General features: G+C 44.9%; 1 protein-coding gene across 1 annotated transcript in view; it reads left to right on the forward strand.

Annotated features, from left to right (window-relative positions):
• LOC135908737 (endothelin-converting enzyme 2-like) overlaps nucleotides 1-18,403 on the forward strand; it is a 38,493-nt gene that overhangs the window by 3,178 nt on the left and 16,912 nt on the right. Inside the window, exons 3-4 of the mRNA XM_065440588.2 lie at nucleotides 5,760-5,935; nucleotides 13,970-15,026. Coding sequence (XP_065296660.1) covers nucleotides 5,760-5,935; nucleotides 13,970-15,026 — 1,233 coding nt within the window. The remainder of the gene's footprint in view (nucleotides 1-5,759; nucleotides 5,936-13,969; nucleotides 15,027-18,403) is intronic.

Consider the following 18,403-nt stretch of genomic DNA (forward strand, 5'->3'; position numbering starts at 1 on the left):
CAGTTGTGCTCGCCGAATCAGGCCTTCTTGGTCGACCTGGCGATCGCTGGAGAGCACTCCCTCCCATTGCTCTGCACTCGGGTTTGGTATAAGGGGTACCACGTCTATCTTCTGGCATGCCCACGTTATGTGATACAGCGTGGGTGTTTCGTGGCACCAGGGGCATTTGTCATTTTATTGTGTGGGATACGTTTTGCTGAGTACGTTTAGGTTCGGGCACGAGCCCGTTTGTAGCTGCCTCCGCGCGACAGAGTACTCTCTGCTAAGGGAGTGTTGTGGTGGTGGATACCGCTTTCTGCAGCCCTTGTAGTAATTTAGTATCGCCGAATAGTCGTACTAAACTGTCCCGGAACGCTAAGAGTGTTCTACGAGCACTCTGCAGCCCTTGTAGGAATTCAGCATCACCGAAAAGTACGTACTAAACTGTCCCGGAACGCTAAGAGTGTTTTATGAGCACTCTGCAGCCCTGGTAGTAATTTAGTATCGCCGAAAAGTACGTACAAAACTGTCCCGGAACGGTAAGAGTGTCTTACGGGCACTCAGATTACAGCACGTTCCCAGCTACCAAGCTAAGAAAAGATACCATGTAGATATAACTTAAAAAGCTATGACAAATTGTTATGTGAAGAAGAACGGGTGTGCTAATAATACTGCCCTCGAAATAAATTCCTACGCAAGTGTTTGAGTGTGTCATGCGGCGGTTGTAAGCCGTGCTTAATAATGTTCGAAGAGAACTCTGCGCTTCACCAAGTCTACATTTAGTGGAAATGCCATGCGCACCGGATCACGTTCCTGGCTTGATTAGAAATGCTGTAAGTCCATTGTAGCAGTCCATTTTCTCTCTTTAAAGGTCAACTGCTACAAAATTTTCGACCACGTAGGAAGCTTATTTTCAGATTAATTTAGCTATACAGTAGTCTCTGCGGGAAATTTTATGCTTTAGACACATGCAGGCGCGTTGCAAAACGTTCGCAAACATCGATGTCGGTCGTACCGAAAATCCAGAGAACGCCGTCATCACTAGTCGCCGAAAGTAACGTGTTATTCAGGCTGTAGAGTGCCAGCGTCCGGATCGTCTACCTTGCATACCGTTCCTGTGTACCATCGAACAGGTCCCGCACGTCTGCTAGCCACAGAATGCGTACACTCTGCTGACTGTTTCATGCGCTGTGTCCACGCCATTTTCCTTCGGGGTGTTCATTTAGCTCGAAGTATTCTCCTACTCCAGCAACTGTTATATAGCTGGTTGTCTACGTTCAGCGAGCAGAGCCTCGATTCGTTTTGCCTCCACTCGGACACGAGAAGTGCATTGGGGTGGCTAGGGTAAAGGCACGGATATTGTCTAGCGTAACGCAGAGGCGATTGAGGTGTGTAGTTGATCTACAGTCTAGACTCTAGGCCGGCGCGGAAAGATAACGTGTCCTGTCTCACGTCAGAGCCGCTGAATCTCAGTGCATCACGCGCTAGCCTGGCTTACCAGTGGCATGCTGGCCTATATATGGGTCGGGTTCACCGGGCGTCTTCTATTATCAGTCCCTGACTGCCCCGGACTGCTTGGGACTGCTGCCCGGCATTCGATTTTCTTGCACAGCTTCGCCAGCTCCGCCCACCAGTGCGAGAGCTGCCAGAATTGCATTCTTTTTGTATAGACCGGATGTCGCGGATAGTTCGCGGGCGCTCAGAGCGGTCAGCACAATTTTGCTCGGACCTGCGCAAGCAGCTAGCTGTCTTAAAAAGATGCACGCGACCTTTGACTACATGTTGTCCACTATGCCGTGTGCTACTGCGTACTTTGAGCGCTCCAGACAGCAAATATTGTGCACTGAGTTATCGCGTCTATTACCTCTGTGTTTTGTGGGCCTTCATGGGAGCTTTTCACGTGCCGTCCAATTGCTCCACCTTTTGTCTTCGTATTTCTTAAACGAGAAGCACAGCGATCAAGCGCACACGCTTGCTTTTAACAACTGAATACCGGTAAATGCAATTCCAAGATGGGACAGAAGATAGGCACATAAGAACAGGACAAGCGCTAACTCGCAACTAAATTTTATTCTTAACACTTCGCCCACTTAAGAACACAGCAGATCAGGATTGCGTAAGCGCACTGCCCATCAAGCCAAGCAATGCATCCTATCAAGAAGCGCATAGATTACAGTATCATTTCTAAAAACTGCTTTTTTTAGCTGAGCAAAACAATCGGCGCATCGTTGATACAGGCGCTTCTTTTTTTTTCTTTCCGATATGATGTGCCTCCATGATTTCTCCGGCCAAAGCATTGCCAGTTCGGCCTTGATACTGTTTGTTGGTAATCGCACAGCATTAATCAAGAGCAAGTCCAACGAGAATATATGGGGTTATAATAAAAGGGAGGAAAATCTTACGTATGCGATGACAAGGGGAACTAAGATGGAGCATATGCTGAGCAGTGATTTATTCTGGACAGGCTCCATGTGTATCGAGATCGAATAGAAATGCCTCTTTATATAAAAATGAATTAGAATCGGACTATGAAAGCAAAGAAGAGATTATGGCCACCATGGTCACCGCCATGAGTTAGGAAAAGGTAACGGGCCTTAACAGGCTCTGATCCTACAGCAAGGCCCTACGAGTTGCAGCGTGGATGATGCATTACGCAGGAACACACAAAAGATAAGAACAAGCTTGGTAACAGAAGAAGAGTTGGCCACGTCAGAATTGGTGGAACAAAGACAGAAGACGTTAGAAAAGGCAGTAACGAAATTGAATGGCGGCCAGAATTTATTCGGCGCGGACATTTTCACAGGCACATCAAGGTGTCGTAAGAGTTAATAGGAGGCTTCAGTGCAGCGTTCTCCGCTATGCCGAAACGTATCCTATTGTATTGCCGAGAGAGAGTGACTTGTAAGATTTCTTAGTGCTTAATGCGCATCAAATAACCATGCACGGTGGGTTTTTCTTAACATTGACGCATCTTAGGGCTAAGCTTTGAATTGTGCGTTGCTGACAGGGAGATTCATTATAAAAAAAAAATGTATCACATGCAGAAGAATTAGTTCCTGACCAGTGGTACAAGGAATGGCACTACTTCCGGAGGACAGGATAACAAAGACAAGGCAATTCGGTGCTGTTGGTAAAGACTTCGTTGGATCACTGAATGTTGGAGAAGAAGACAGTAAAACTATGATGCTTTGTGTTGTGATATTTACTTCTGCAGTAACAAGAGCTGTACAACTGGAGTTAGTCAAAGGCATTTCACCTGGAGCATTCATACAAGCTTTCCGAAGATCCGTAGCTACAAGAGGATTATGAGCGACAATTTATAGAGAGAACGCAATAGCTTTCAAGAAGTCTGAAAACGACGTAAGCATAATCCCCAGGATGGAAGACAAGCGCGTGCAAGAATACCACCGCAGCATGCAAGTGAAATGGAAGCTTATTGCAGAGTTAGATCCGTCATGGGGAGGATTTCATGAGACTCATCACACGTTTTAAGACGTCACTGAGCAAAGCTATTTGAGCTGAACTAATGAATGAGGAACTACGAACTGTGGTTGCTGAAGCAGAAGGAGCGATTAACAACCGGCCTCTTACGTGTTTGGCAATCGCAACGAGACTCAGCCTACGATATATCTGCGGGCTTTATAGGAGACAAAGAAGTGCTTAACAAACGCGAAGACAGCAAACCTAGTGAACACACTTTGTTGAATTACTGGAGCAAAAGAAAGACACTGAGAACATGGTGGGCAAGATAGAAAGAAGAATATCTAAGGGTCTAAAATGTGCTAGCTCAAGACCTCCTGGTAATACGAATATAAAAGAAGGAGATGTGATTATTGTTGGAGGAGCACGTAAAAGAACGCAGTGGAAGCACTGAAAGGTAGCGACAAATTTTCCAGGCAAGGATGACATAGTAAAGGCATGCTTGGTTCGTACACCCGAAGGCAAACTTGTCGAGAAACCGATGCAGCTATACACTCGCTCGAAGGCTACTTCGATTGAATTTGGCCTGCAGGAAGATGTAGAAAACGGCTTGAAGATAGAGCTAAGAGGGAGACTAAAGAAGAGGTTGCCGAGGGCACGCTCTCATTTTTTTTTGTTTTTATGCTAGTTCCAAATAAACCGAAGACGTATCAGCTCTGCGCTCTTTTTGGTCCTTCCGAAACACCAGCCGCTACCGCAGCGGCCATATTGCTAACGATGAAATGATGATGATATTAGTTTTGATTTTGCCAGCGCCATCTCTTAGCCGAATACTTTAGTTCACGACTCCACCGCTACTCCTATTTCCGTTACATCATGGAAGGTGCAGTTTCCCTTCTCGAAGTATTTAGACATTCTGCGCTCTGCATACGTTTGACGTACAGTCGCCCAAATCTTTAACTGGTGTGCGGGAGCGGCGACTCTTCCGGGCGTCAGCGCCGTATGACGCGGCGAGGCTGGAAACAGCCTAGTAGACGATGGGTCCAGCTGAGCGCGCTTTGTCCGCATGCGCTTAGCCTCAGACTGTTTCCAGCCTCGCCCCATCAAACGGCGCTGACGCACGGAAAAGTCGCCGCTCCCGCACACCAGTTAAAGATTTGGGCGACTGTACCTGCACGCAGGTGTGTGGAAGTACAGCGCACATCCTCATCTTATAGACGTTCCGCCAGGTGCAAGTTCGCGATTCAACCAATTAAATTATAAATGAAGGAAGCGGGACCAAATGTGCGAAGTACGATTTACACAAAACCTGCAAACATGATGGCATCAGACTGTAATTAGAATGCACTAGAAAACTTAAGTGTGGTATGCGGAAACTCACAGAAGGCCTTTTCGAACCGTTTGTTCTAGGGTGAGCACAGATGTAAAAATCTTAGATGGAATTTCAAAGATTGATAATCATAGGATAGAAAGATGGATAATAAAAATGGAATTTAATCTTACAACGAAGCCGTAAGATTAAACAATACCGAGCACTGCGGCTTTGCGAAGATCACATTCATAGTTTGCGCTAAGCATATATGGGCAACCTAGCCGAAGTGAAATTACGTTGCAGTTGGCCTTTAAGGCGTTGTACAATGTTCGTAGTATATGCTTCGCTTGTGTCGCCCCTGAAATAAAAAAAAAATCCATCGTGTTTATATTTGTTTAAAATGAAGTTACGATATCGGACATCCGGAGATGAGGTTCCAAGTGTCTGGACAAATTATGGCCGCAGCAGTAATTAGTAGTTTTTTTTTTACCGCCGCTGTTTTTATCACAATAGACAGAATAAGCCACAGCAAGGAGTTCGTTGAAAAACTAAATATGTGCACCCAACTGACCCCCGCCGCAGCACTTCATTGTAATAAATTCCGTTTACAATGTATGCGGAGCGTTTTGGGTGTGTTTTACGAACGACTCACGATTTACACTCAGCGCCTGGGTGAACTATAAACGCCTCAAAGATCACATCCAACGAAAAGTGAAGGAACGTATTCGCCCGTCTTTTTGTGAAGTAAAATGTGTGTGAATAAATACTGCGATTTTAAAAATTCCTTAAAAGGTCTACAAATAATAATGTGGGCAAACTTCCAATGGAGCAGTAGAATACGGGCAACGTATTAAGTTATGTCATTTGAGTACAGGCAACTGAAATTCTGACTTTAAGTCCTCGAGTTATGAAGCTTCAGTGGCAATTTGTTTGCGCTTCTTTGAGGCTGCACAAGTGTTTGTTTTCTGTTTACGTTTTTAAATGATATGTGCTGAGGTGGTTTCTCTTGTGGCAAGCAGCAAATTTATTTTCTCTTTTTTTACGACAGGATCGCTTTGCCGGAAGTCACTCGTTTTCACCTGTGAAGGTCTCGTTTGAGGTCAAAGTGGTGCTGATAGCGCTGCTGCTAACTGTGACTACCCTGGCCTCTCTCTTCCTCCTGTACCCAAGGCGAGAAAAATGGACCATGACGTACTGCAACACCCAATGCTGCGAGGAACACCAGTGAGTGAACATTAGCCTTCAGTCGCAGCGCGAAATTTTTTTCTGTATGGACCACGCGCGATGCGGGAAGTACAGTTATGTTCATTTGGTTGTGTACCTATCTAATATTGCAAACAATTCAATTTGATAGCACTTCAAATAAATAAGAGAATGAGTTTATGTTGTAAACGCTAACGTTAGCCTTGCGTGCACCACACTGCGCTTGCGCTGTATGTAAACGGTGCTGGAACTTTCACGCATGTACGCTGTTTGGGATTCAGCGGTGAACGCTAACGCACGCAAGCGGAGCCTTACGTACGGCGAGATGGCGGCGCCAGTCGAAGTGAGACCTGCCTGCTTCGGATCTATCGAGTCGTCGACCTGCAGTGTTCAGCTCATTCGTTGCCCACTAATGCTCGTGTTTGTTTTAGATTTGTGTGATGATGCTTTGACAGCAGCGTGCAGATGACAAATGGACATTGTTTACGATATACGTTCTCGATTAGCGGCGCAGTAGGCTTAACGAGAGGGTTTGCTTATGTTTGCTCATGTTGGCTGTATCCGCCTCGAGATGGTGCCCAAGTGTATTTCGCTCATTCACTCGGTGTAAAGCCGCATGTCAAGCTGACGCATGTAACGTTTTCCGCGGCTAAACATAGTACTGTGGTCGGTGCTGTGGTCATAATACGTGTGCGCTTTACTAATGACGACGACATGAACCTCCTGAAGGAGGTTTTCGCCTTGAACCCATTCGGACAGACGTCAAGATGGGTGACCGCTGCAAAAAAGTGGAAAGAAGTAGGAAATCCGCTTTCTGGAAGCAAAATTGCCGGGTAAACGTCCCCTCCGGAATAGCCTCGATGTTGAGCAGGCCGCTTTTTGAGGACACGTACGACTTGCGTGGTCGCTCTGGTTCCCAAAGCATAAGGGCATCTATGTCATACCAACCTAAAAAGGACAGGTAATATGGGTCCCACAGAACACTCGATTCCGGCATGCTAAGAATAATCGGTGTGCTTCGCAATTCTCGACAAAACAACACTGAAACCAAACACCTACATTCGTAATTAACGCAACGACTGTGGCTTTAGATATGCTTGACTTAACGGCATGGGCAGCACATGTAATGAGGAGGGAAGATAACCGATGGTCATTAAGGGTTACGGACAGGATTCCAAGGGAAGGGCAGCGTAGCAGGGAGCGGCAGAAAGTTAGGTGGGCGGATGAGGTTAAGAAGTTTGCAGGGACGACGTGGCCACAGTTAGTATATGACCGGGGTTGTTGGAGGAGTATGGGAGAGGCCTTTGCCATGCAGTGGGCGTAACCAGGCTGCTGCTGCTGCTGCTGCTGCTGCTGCTGCTGCTGCTGCTGCTGCTGCTGATGATGATGATGATGATGACGACTTAACGACACACTTGCGGATTCGGCACTGGATCAGCTCGACATATTGTGTGGATTTGGCTTTTTAGTATTTCGTGCTTTCAGATCTAGATGGCGCCATATATGTTTGCGTTAACGTTAGCGCTTTTCTAAAACACTACCTTGTGCCACGCAGTACCGCCATTTCATTGCGTTAGCGTTGCGTCGCACGCTAACGCTAACGCAAGCATTTTACGCTATACTAAAACTGTCTAATTAATTTGAGCGAGATGTGTAGAACAGTCGACGATGATCGAAAGCCTGATCGGTGGCTCAAGTGCGTCGGCTTTTATGCATGACTCGTCGAAGGCCCCAGCGTTATCGCTGGTACCGCGTTGCTTCCAAAAGCACTAAACAATTCGCGTCGCGCATGCAATCAGATTACAAAACAATCGCAAAGCATAACAATCGAAACAAGCGCGAATGAGATCAAACCAAGCACACACACCAAGCGCGAGCAGACCTTAGTACGAAACAAACGGCTCAGTTGGGACCAGATGCGAGTACGCATCGAGTGCTCAGGCGGATCCGCATGACGTCGGTTTCCCGGGAACACGTCACTGAAGGGGCCACTCTCATTGGTCTACACCGTCCGTGGTTCGCGTCTTTCATCGCCCGCTCTGCCTCTGCGTTCGCTCTTTCAACTTTCACTGTGCTCGTTCGCTCAGTTACCGAGCCGACGTCAGCGCCGCCGCCACTCACCACAGGAATGGGCGCCTAAAAGCTGCGCTCTAAAAAGGGGTTGGGCATAGTTATCATGCTTGGCGGAGCGGTAAAAAAAACATAGAATTGACATGCAGCACGACATCGTTCAGTGGAAGGAGTGGGCAAATGCACTGCCTAGAAACCCTCGTTCGGAAACATACAAGCAGGAAAACGAAACGTGAAGGTAGCTTTGAGGATGGGTTGCAGTAAGGCAGCACCACGGCGGCTCCACTGAGGATGCCTCAGTAAGAAAGCTTTCCGCATTCACAAAAGCGCGGGTAATCGTAGTGCAGGCTTTCTTACTCGGGTCAGGGAGGTTTCAGAATTCATGCCTATGAGTTAAAGGTTTGATCTAATAATTTAAAATATTTTTCAGGCTGGCGCTTTGAAACGGGAGCCAGCGTTTTCTCACACAGCATAGATAATAGAGAAAATATGCGCGATCACAGGACTGTCAGACGCAGTGCCGTCATTCATGGAGTCCGCCGAGAAAGCTGAGCAATCCAAGTCTTATTCGCGCCATCTGTCCAAGGTACAATGTTTCACTAAACAGGCGAACGAGTTGACCTTGAACGTACTGCAATAGCTTCTCGGCGAGTCCGTGGAGAGCGCAAGCCAGAGGTTCGAACCGGACCTAACTGAAAGCGGGCAAATACATTCTTCGCTTTAACCGAAACTGAACCGATTTATTTCGACTAAAGGGTGAACTGACGAAAAAAAATTAGTGTTCGCTACAAACCGGCCATTTATTTTCGAGCCCTTCATCTGTGTATTGCCTGCACTGTCAAGTCATCTCTGCAACCTCATTTGTAAGTACACACCGCATTTTCCCGATTTTATTAGTAATGGCACTATTAGTGCAATTGTTAACCCATCCAACAGCGCGGCCGGTCCTAAAAGTAGCTGCGTCGTTAAGATTGTATGGCGACTCTGTGGCGTTACCTACCAGGTTCTTCCAGGGGGCCCCTCCAGAAGCTCCCATCGGTTTCCTCAAACTGATGTCGTTCATGTTTCAAGACTAAAACCATATTTTCGCACCGTGACTCGACCATCGAGTGACTTTACTACGTTAACGCTTTAACGTCGTTCTTTTTTGTTGTTGTTTTTGGTTCCTTTTTGATGTGTGCGGTTTTCTTCCTTTCATTCCTTCTTTTGACAGCTGCAGATTGTTATTCCGCGTCACCACACATTTCTTTTGTTTATGTAGTAACCATCATTTTTTTCCTTTTAGCCCTTGTATACTGTATTGAGACGAAGCTTATTTAGGCGGGGGGTGCTGGGGGGAAGGGTAATGACATATGCCATGGTAATGACATATGCTATGGTAATGACATACGCCATGGCACGTACACGAAGAAGAGGAGACCGTATGCGTTGTGTTCTTCCGGCAAAGACGTCTACTGCGGCTGCCTCTGTTCTTTCGCCCGGGACAGTATGTGATATTTTGACGCCTCCTAATCTGGTAGTGCATGTAACCATATGAATTATTGTTTATATTGCCCCTACTTACGCCCTTTTTCTTTCTTTTCCTCTGTTCTGCTATTTGTTTTGATATGCCTGTTTATGTTGTCAGTACGCCAGGTCGCTCTTGTGATGGGTGTTTATTTCGCTTTTTTAAGATAAATTGCAGTTGACAGTCAGCTCTGCATCCTGTTGTTTCTATCCTGTGTCGGTCTCCTTGGCACTTCGTAATTATGTTACCACGCCAACTCGCCAAGGTGTCCCTACTTTTGCTGTTAATAGCGAGGCACGGTCAGACATTGCCACATTTGTAGACTTCTAGAGGTCGCTTCAAAAAGTAAGCCGCTATTCCTCGTATACGCGGCAGCCATCACCTACTCGTAGTCTTTGCTTGAGCTTCTCGTTGTTCAAGGCTAGTTGAGCGCTCAAGGACAGTAGTGAAGCTCAGCGGCTACGACAAGCGATTAGCGCTGTGGCCACAGTTTTATTCCCTCGCGAGCAGCCGCGGCCGACAGTGAAAGTATGGTCTGCTTCGCCCACTAATGTGTGATTCTAATCTCAATTCGAAGTTTAGACTTTGCCTCGTCTAAGCCAGGTTTAGCAAATTGCGCCACTTATTCTACAGAGTAACAGTAGGAAGAAACGCAGCAATCCAAAGAACCTACGTAATTCTTGTCAGCTATCGGCGAATAGCAGCCGTGTATGGGAATCTTCTATATGACGCTACATGCAAGTCGCCGGCAGCTTTGAAACTGATGAGGGGAACGCCTCCGTATAAAAACTGCGTTCGCGAAAACATGATTTCACGTTCCGCTTATGACGCTCATGAAAAACTCGTGATACAGCTCTCTGTTGCACAATACGTGCCACATAAAAGAGTTTTTCCGAGCGTGGATGAAGCCTGCAAATAGACGCGAAATAGCCGCGCGACTAGCCGCTCGAGGCACTTTGCGAGTAAGCGCGGGCTTCATCGTGCTAGGAAAAACTTTTTATGTAGTACGTATCGAGCAACAAAAAGCTCTAATGGGAGTTTTTCATACGACTCTGCAAGTTTCTCATAGACGCTTCCTTTATTTGTGTTTGATAAACTTAATAATTAAGGCTAATAATTTAATTAGGCAGAATAAAAGAATATGTGTACGTGCAAGCGACGGCAAATGTTATCTTGGTTCTGTCCAGCTATGTGGCATTTGCACATTTTAAATTTTTGTCTGAAGCTACGTGGAATACCCTGTATGATGTAGATGTGTGTAAATAATTCTTCGATTGGTAGCGGAGTCTATAGCGTAGGGAAGTGGGCCGAACAATGTCGCACTGTGTTAAGTGTCCTGGATATCACCGGAAAATATGCGGCTGTAAGTGTTCTGTAGCCGCGGTAATCATAGGTAGTATGCGAATTTCTTTATCAGTTTGCATGGATTTGATGCCAAAGTACACTGAAAATATTTTTACGTTGCCTAATTATTGCATTGTGTTTTGTTCTTGGCTTACTGCGTGGCGCCCCTTAAGTTCAACACTTTGGATTTATGATGCGATTACCAGCCTATAACAAACACAAATCTAGTTTGGCGTTGCGCTATCTGTATATGATGTTTGTCGACACATGTCACGCATAACTATTTCTCTGTATTATAATAAGGAGAGGCGTAGCAATGACATAAGATGCAGAGAATTATAAAAATTGATAAGCTCAGATGTGGTAGCTTTGGCTCTTGCTGTAAAACTGCTATGAAAAACGCTTTACGCACGCACAGCTCTGATTTCGGGTTTCAAGAACATTTCGTAAACAAATAAAGGGCAATCAATGTTAAAAGATTAGCAAAAATTAAAATTTGCTTGCGTTACCCTCGGCCGTCTTTCTATAAGGCAGAAGTCATTTCTCGCTTTATATAGGTAGGAGGCGTCATCGTGGCGTGGTGTAAGTGCATGTAACAACGTGAACAAGTAACAGGACAGGAACACAAGCTTAATCCGGCGTAGCGTTGCCTTAATTTGAAAGGAGTCGCCAAAGGGGTGCACATAACCTTTTTGCTCTGGCAGAATAGAACAGTCAATAACACTTGCTGAAAGGTGCTTGCTTATTCTATGAGAAAGAAAAACTGCTCACAGCTACCGAGCATCGCAGTAGTATCGCTGATAGAATTTCCCGTTTTTTTTTTTTTCTGTTGCAGAACGGCTCCCATAACTCGTGTCCCAAGTTTTCATTGCTTTTGCCCATTATACGATCGTTAGATACAGTTGACCCACGCACGCAGAGACTACTTTGCAGCGCGAAACAAGCGATAATTTTTGTGCAAACGCAAGAATTTCTTCTAACCTTAAGTAAAGCAGCGCCTCCCAAGTTAATTTCTTTCGCAAACGCCAACTCTCAAACTTTCTCGCGGAGTAATTTTATTTGCCTTATTCGTTGACTGTACACCTTGCAACGTCAAAAAATAAATCAAGGTAGCGGGATTACGTGTATAGACGGAAGACTAACGCAAAAATGGACGTGCAACAGAATGCCGCTTCATTAGCCATGCGCGAGTTCAACAGAGAAATATAGATTAACCGACCTCAGAATATATGTCGATCAAAATCAACAAACATAAAAGTAAGAACCATATGTTGAAGTATGACGCCCAACTTTAGCTATCGTAATATAAGTCGCTAGTAATGTCTCATCGCTCTCTATGATCACGTCCGAAAAGATGCTTGATATATTAAGCACTGCTCAGCTTTTCTAGCATTTTGAGGTCATGAACTCTTCTACACACAAAATATTGCTAGCTCTCAGATATATGCTGTCCTCACATCTAGTCAGCAAGAAAGAGAGTACGGGAGCTATATCAAGCTCCTTAGCAACCAACTCATCAGTTCTTCCTATGTAATGGCATCTTTTATTTTGGTTGCACTCATTTCCCGTGATTACTGCTTGCGTATAAGTTGTCGAATTTTCCAGCTCTTATAACCAATCTAAATTGTAGACTTTTGGGAGTCCCGCACAGAATGGAAATGAGGTCTGATAAGGAGCTAGCTTCAACTTCGATGGAGTTCTATGTAAAGTTTACTTGACGAGATTAAGATTAGTATAAGTTTTTTATATGAGTTTAACTATAAGATCAGTTAAATGCGGGGCTATTAAAGAGCCCAATACATAGGTTCCTGATTTCGCGCTCAGGGTTATTAGTTTTACGAGGGACGTCGCGAAAGTAAGTTACGTAATTCATTTCACACGGAAATTTTCTCGGCAAAAAAATGCACAATGACGTCACAAACTGTACACCTTGCACTGTTTTGCGACATAGGTGCCACCGTCATTGAGAAACTTGTCGTAGCGTGCAGTCAATTTGAGGAAACTACTGTGGTAAAATTGGTGGCCTGCGGTGAAAGGAATTCTCGCACAGCCTGCTGCACCTCAGCACTGTTATGACTGTGACGTCCCGAAAGCATGACATAAATAATAGCACGCACTTGCTTTAGGAACCACGTTCTCAACAAACGTTTGTCTGCCATCGTAATTTGTACTGGAACAACCTCGGGAACGTCTTGTCTCTCTTGTTCGGCGCTCTGCGCAGGTGCCATTGCTCCTCCGCTGGCGCTCCTTCGATCGTTGAACCAGCAATAGGATTCTTATGGCGATTGCTTGTTTAATCTGGCGTACGCTGTTTCGAAAAAATCACGAAACTCCGTTTTGGAGCTTCCGTCGTATTATCACTAGCAAAGAACCCTTTCTGGTGTTGTGTCTCCTTCGCGGTAGTCACAAGGCCTCATACTATGTCATGACTCCCCCATAATGTCGCGCACACTATGTAGTCACCTACAAATAACATACTGTGTCATGATAGATTATACCAGTATAAACAATAACAAAAGAGAAAGAGGCCATTAGCTCCTTACTGTGCGTCTCCAGAAGCACTTGATGAGGCTTTTTAGCATCCACGAGTACGCAGTATTCACGTTCGCTTATATTGGCTTCGATTAATGTTCCAATCTTGTGGTCTATAAATAATTCATTTGATAGTTTATAAAATAACTGTAAACACAAAAAAGCTGTAGAAAATATACTCTCATATAAGAAATAGCGCAATGCCTATGCAAGAGAGATATGTTTTATGAGCGGAACAGACAATTCTGTTTTGTCCTGACATTGTATGATAAAAAAGTTATCCGAATCCACGTTATATCTTAGTTTTCATATCGTTTTCCAACTTGGCTTTGTCAAAACTGTGACAGTTTCGGACAGTATATGTAGGCATGAGTCTTAATAATTATTTTTGTTATGTGCCTTCCCAATACATTTGATTTAGCTTAGCGGCTGTTCGTACATCTCCTGCGCCTTACAGAATTATTCACGATGTGTCACTGCCTACATTTAGGTATTATTACCGTGGGCTTAGTCTCTGGAATATACCGTTATTATTTTGCGTTAATTCAGCTGTGATTTTTTTAAATGACACCTAATAGGAAGCGTGTTCCTTTCTACTGCAGGTATCGCATTGAAAATCAGCTGGACAAAAGCGTCAACCCCTGTGATGACTTCGGTGATTATGTCTGTCGTCGCTGGACCACAAGACAGAAGCTTCTCGTGTCAAGATCAGAGATGTGGGATATGCTTTTGTCGTGGCTGTACAACCTTCCGGAAAGGCTGAACACAGGTTTTTCCCGATTCCCTATAGCGAAAAAGGTTATGGCAATGTTTAACGCTTGCAACAACCAACAGGGCGGATCACAAATCCACATCATGAAAGAATTTATGCGCGCAAGAGGTATTGTCTGGCCGGAAGAAGCAGAGGAAGCAGTTTCACCGGAGAAGGCCCTTTTTGACCTTTCGCTGAACTGGAACGTGCACCTCTGGTTTACCTTGAAGGTATTCCCCTCTGTTTCGAAAGAAACTCCACGACTTATCTTTGTGGAACCGAATGAGCTCATGCGTGGGTGGAAGGCCGTGTTGAGCCAAATACCAAAGCAGACCTTTCAAAGAGTCTACAAACAACTCTTCATCATTTTTTCAAATGACACGAACAGCGAACCGCAACCTGAAGACATCTCGAAGACGTATGGCGTGCTCGAGAGTGTCTTCAACATCTTGGTACCATCGCGTCGTGGCAAACCACGCGTTACGAAACTATTATCTTTGAGTGATATGGACTACAACACCTCCTTTCCCATTGGTTCGCACCTTATGAATGTGCTAAATTCTGTGGCGGCATTCGATCCGCCGATCACATTGAATGACTTGGTGCTTATGGAGGAGAGTTCTAATATCGGGAAGATGTTCGACATGATCACCGATTTCGGCAACGAGGTGGTCTTGCGCCACCTGTCGTGGTTGTTTGTGCTGGAGTATGGGACAGTGGCATACCCAGATGCTGTCATGCTCATCATTCGCGGCAGTGAGGACCGCGTCAGGCAAGCGTTGCCCCGTTACTGCGCTCGTCAAGTCGAGTCCAGCTACAAACTCCTTGTGGCTGCCATGGCCTCCGTAGGCCTCTTCTCCGAGCAAGAGCGGCGCCGAATCGACGAGCATCTGGCCGCCATTGTGGAGGTGGGTGAGGCGACGCACTGACCTATACGATATTTCATCGCAGCCACCAGGTCGCATTTGCACACAATCATGCTAGTAACATAAAGGGAAGAACGCATGACCTTGTGTAGGTGCGATACTCTATTTTGTACGTTAATTGGGAAAACAAGATTTGACGGCACGAATAATGTTTATTTCTGTACTCGTATTTTCTTCTCTACTTAATGACCACCCAATGCGAGGTGAATAAATAACTAATGAGCTGGATCCACAAGCAAAAAGGAAAGAAATTAATAATGTGGTGTCCCACTTATAATTGTTTTGTTAATATATCATCCCGTGTGAAACGATGAATGCCAAAGCAATTCACCGCCATCCTCGAAAGGATGAATGTGAACCCAGGTATGAAAGCTCGAAACTGCGACAATTGCTTCAGGTTCGAGAAATAGTGGCGGTTTGTATAATGTTGTGAGGAGAAGCTTCAGTACAATTACCTGTCTTACAAAGATTTGAACTCTAACTCTTTCGAAATGAATGCTTTCTTTAGAGGATATTACCAGCCTTTCGCGGTAGTTGTTTCTATATGATCGCGTCAAGTTCAACTCTTTTTAAATGACTGCTTTCTTTAGAGAATATCACCAGCCTTTCGCTTGTTGTTGCTATATGATCGTGTGGTCAAACCATACATCGCATGAATGTCTGTCGATAGTTATCCACTGTGCTACTTATCTCTTTTTTAAGGCGCAATTGTATCGTATCATCCCGCCCATAGAAACGGCGGGGATTTTTAATAACGCACTTTTACATACGGCTGTTTTGGGATGGCACAACTGCATCTTTTTACTGAAGGTATTAGACAGAAATTTAATGTGAGCGCATGCGTGTGTTAATAATATACGCTCTAGCGGTGTCAACATACTAGTAAAGAGAAATGTTTTTCTAAATGTAAGCTATTTTTTATGTAACTCTTTATTGTATTGCATGTATGACAGTTGGTAGCCACACTACAGGAATGTATGTTTCTGTTAGCCCATTTTCACAGCATTGGAAGCGCGAAAGTTCCTTTAACCTCTAAACAATTTATTGATCAGGTAACTAATGAACCAAATTATTTTTGCCTTCGCGAGTGGCGTTTTTACAACTCCTGACGATATAACTACACATACGCCATAGCGCCACAATTCCCTTGTTCAGAGTAAATTCGGCCTGAACTAAACTATCATAATATGTCGCGACCAACTCATGTGGAATGAAGAATCGCTGCAATTAAAGTACGCAATGTAAGTGTCATTCGTGCCACACAAGGTCATGCCCTCCGCTCTAGCTGAGCGGCAGGGGTGTTCTGCTGTTGACCATAAAGTCACGAGCTCGATTACTGGCAGTGGCTGAAGCATTCCGACTTTGGGTGTACGCAAAAAAGAAACGCAGCTCGATCTTAATATTGGAATCTAGACCATGCCACTCTTGCTTGAATTAGCGAGGTAGCAGCAGTAGGCGTTGGGGACCCGGGCATTGTCTCATCGCCTGTAGCTGTTAGCGCTCTTAAATTACGTTGGTCGTATTTGTCACAACGACGAAGAAGACGTATGACGCTTGGCGAGGAATGAATGTTGATGAAACGCGCATTAACAAAAAAGCATGACCCATATCTGAACATATTTAGGCTTCAAACTCTTTTATCCAAGTGGCATATTCTGTTAGAGTTTAAGCCTAAAATGGGCACCTACCCAAAGACATCCATCTCATTGCACACGCTCAGTCACCCAAGCTGACCATGTAGATATGCAAATAGGTACGGCGATTAAAAGCGGAGACCAGTAAATTCCTGCAACTAAACATACACGTATAAATATGTAAATCCAAGGCACACTTGGGATATCTGTGGTGCGGAACCTTAGTAAAGCGGTTATTGAAAGACTTTACAACCAAAGGCCCCACTAAAATTTGCTTCACATTCATTCACTAGAACTCCCTATCTCATAGAATGTCTATGTTATCCACCGTGAAGATCACAACTCTACTGATATGGAATTTTGCATATACTTCCAATCCACTGTCCATAAGCTATGCTGTATTTTAAGCTGCAAATCTGCTGGGAGCGCATGGTGAGATGTATGTGCATCGATATCACAAGGACAAAGACATTGTGTGATGCTTGTTGAGGAAAGAATAGTGATGACAGATGTATGTAGAACTAAGTATGACACGTATAGAGCAACATTTAGGCATTCTGCACAACCCATGAGTCACAGTGCCAATATTTATCTGGATGATTGGACAGGAGAGAGCACACTTCCATGGAAGATATTGACTGCCTCAAATTGATGACTCAAGGCAATATTATTCAGCATTTTATTAGTAGATCGGTAAATTTAGGGTGTCCATCAGCCGACAGTATATGTTAGGTTTTATCTAGGAATCGTATTGGGACATACGATTAACGTAAAACTATTCCAATGTGTTTTTATTCCAATTTCCTGACGTCAAATTTGCGTAACCGCCGACGCAAGCATCGGGCGGTCACCCGCCGGATTCTCTGAACAGACCAATCAAACGCTCTCCTCATTCATAGGAGGTCACTTTTGTTTGCTTGAAAAACGAATAACGTTGCCTACACTGAGCAGTTTGTCTTATCTAATTGGCTCTCAAGAGGCGAGCAGCAGGCTCAAGTGGAGAGGGATTCGATAGGGCCGAGCCACTGAACTGAAAATCGATAACCGGATGAAGAGGGTGGTGCCGGCGTCTGCGATTGGTCCGCTTTCCCTTATTTAGCTTGCGGTGGCTCGTCGACAATCGCGGCGACATGCAAAGGAAGCATAAGAATGACGCTAAAACGGATCCTCAGCAAAGGAGAGTTGGCAGAACGAGGTCGTAAGCGGACCGAAAGTGTTCAAAAATGTTACACGGCCACGTAGAAACTTTTATTACACACAAATAAACCCATGCTCTTCGACAGGTGCGAGTAGCCAGTGCTTGAGCGATCGGCGGCAGCCATCTTTTATTCCTTTTGGAATGGGGCAGTCTGCGGCTATTCAGAAGAAAATTCAGTTTTGTTCGGCATATTAATGCACCTTTATCGCGTACACGTCAATTTGACGTGGTGAGTTTTTGCGGTTTTGTGACGTCGCGTGAGAGGCAGGTGAAGTGGGCGCAGCCCGAAAACTTTTGACCAATGGCCGAGGGCTTATGGGGAAGAGGCGTGAATCAGAAATAACTATTCTTTTGTTCGGTCAAATCATGCATAATCCGTGTGTACACGTTATATCAGATGGGGAGCTATCGCGGTTTTCGTGACGTCGCGTGACAGAGATGTGAAACGGGGGTGGTCCAAAATGTTTTTGACCAATCGCGGAAGGCTGATTGCAAAATTGGAATAGAAAAGTTTGGAATAGTTTTAC

The sequence above is a fragment of the Dermacentor albipictus genome, chromosome 7, assembly GCF_038994185.2.
Source record: "Dermacentor albipictus isolate Rhodes 1998 colony chromosome 7, USDA_Dalb.pri_finalv2, whole genome shotgun sequence".
NCBI classification, from domain to species: domain Eukaryota; kingdom Metazoa; phylum Arthropoda; class Arachnida; order Ixodida; family Ixodidae; genus Dermacentor; species Dermacentor albipictus.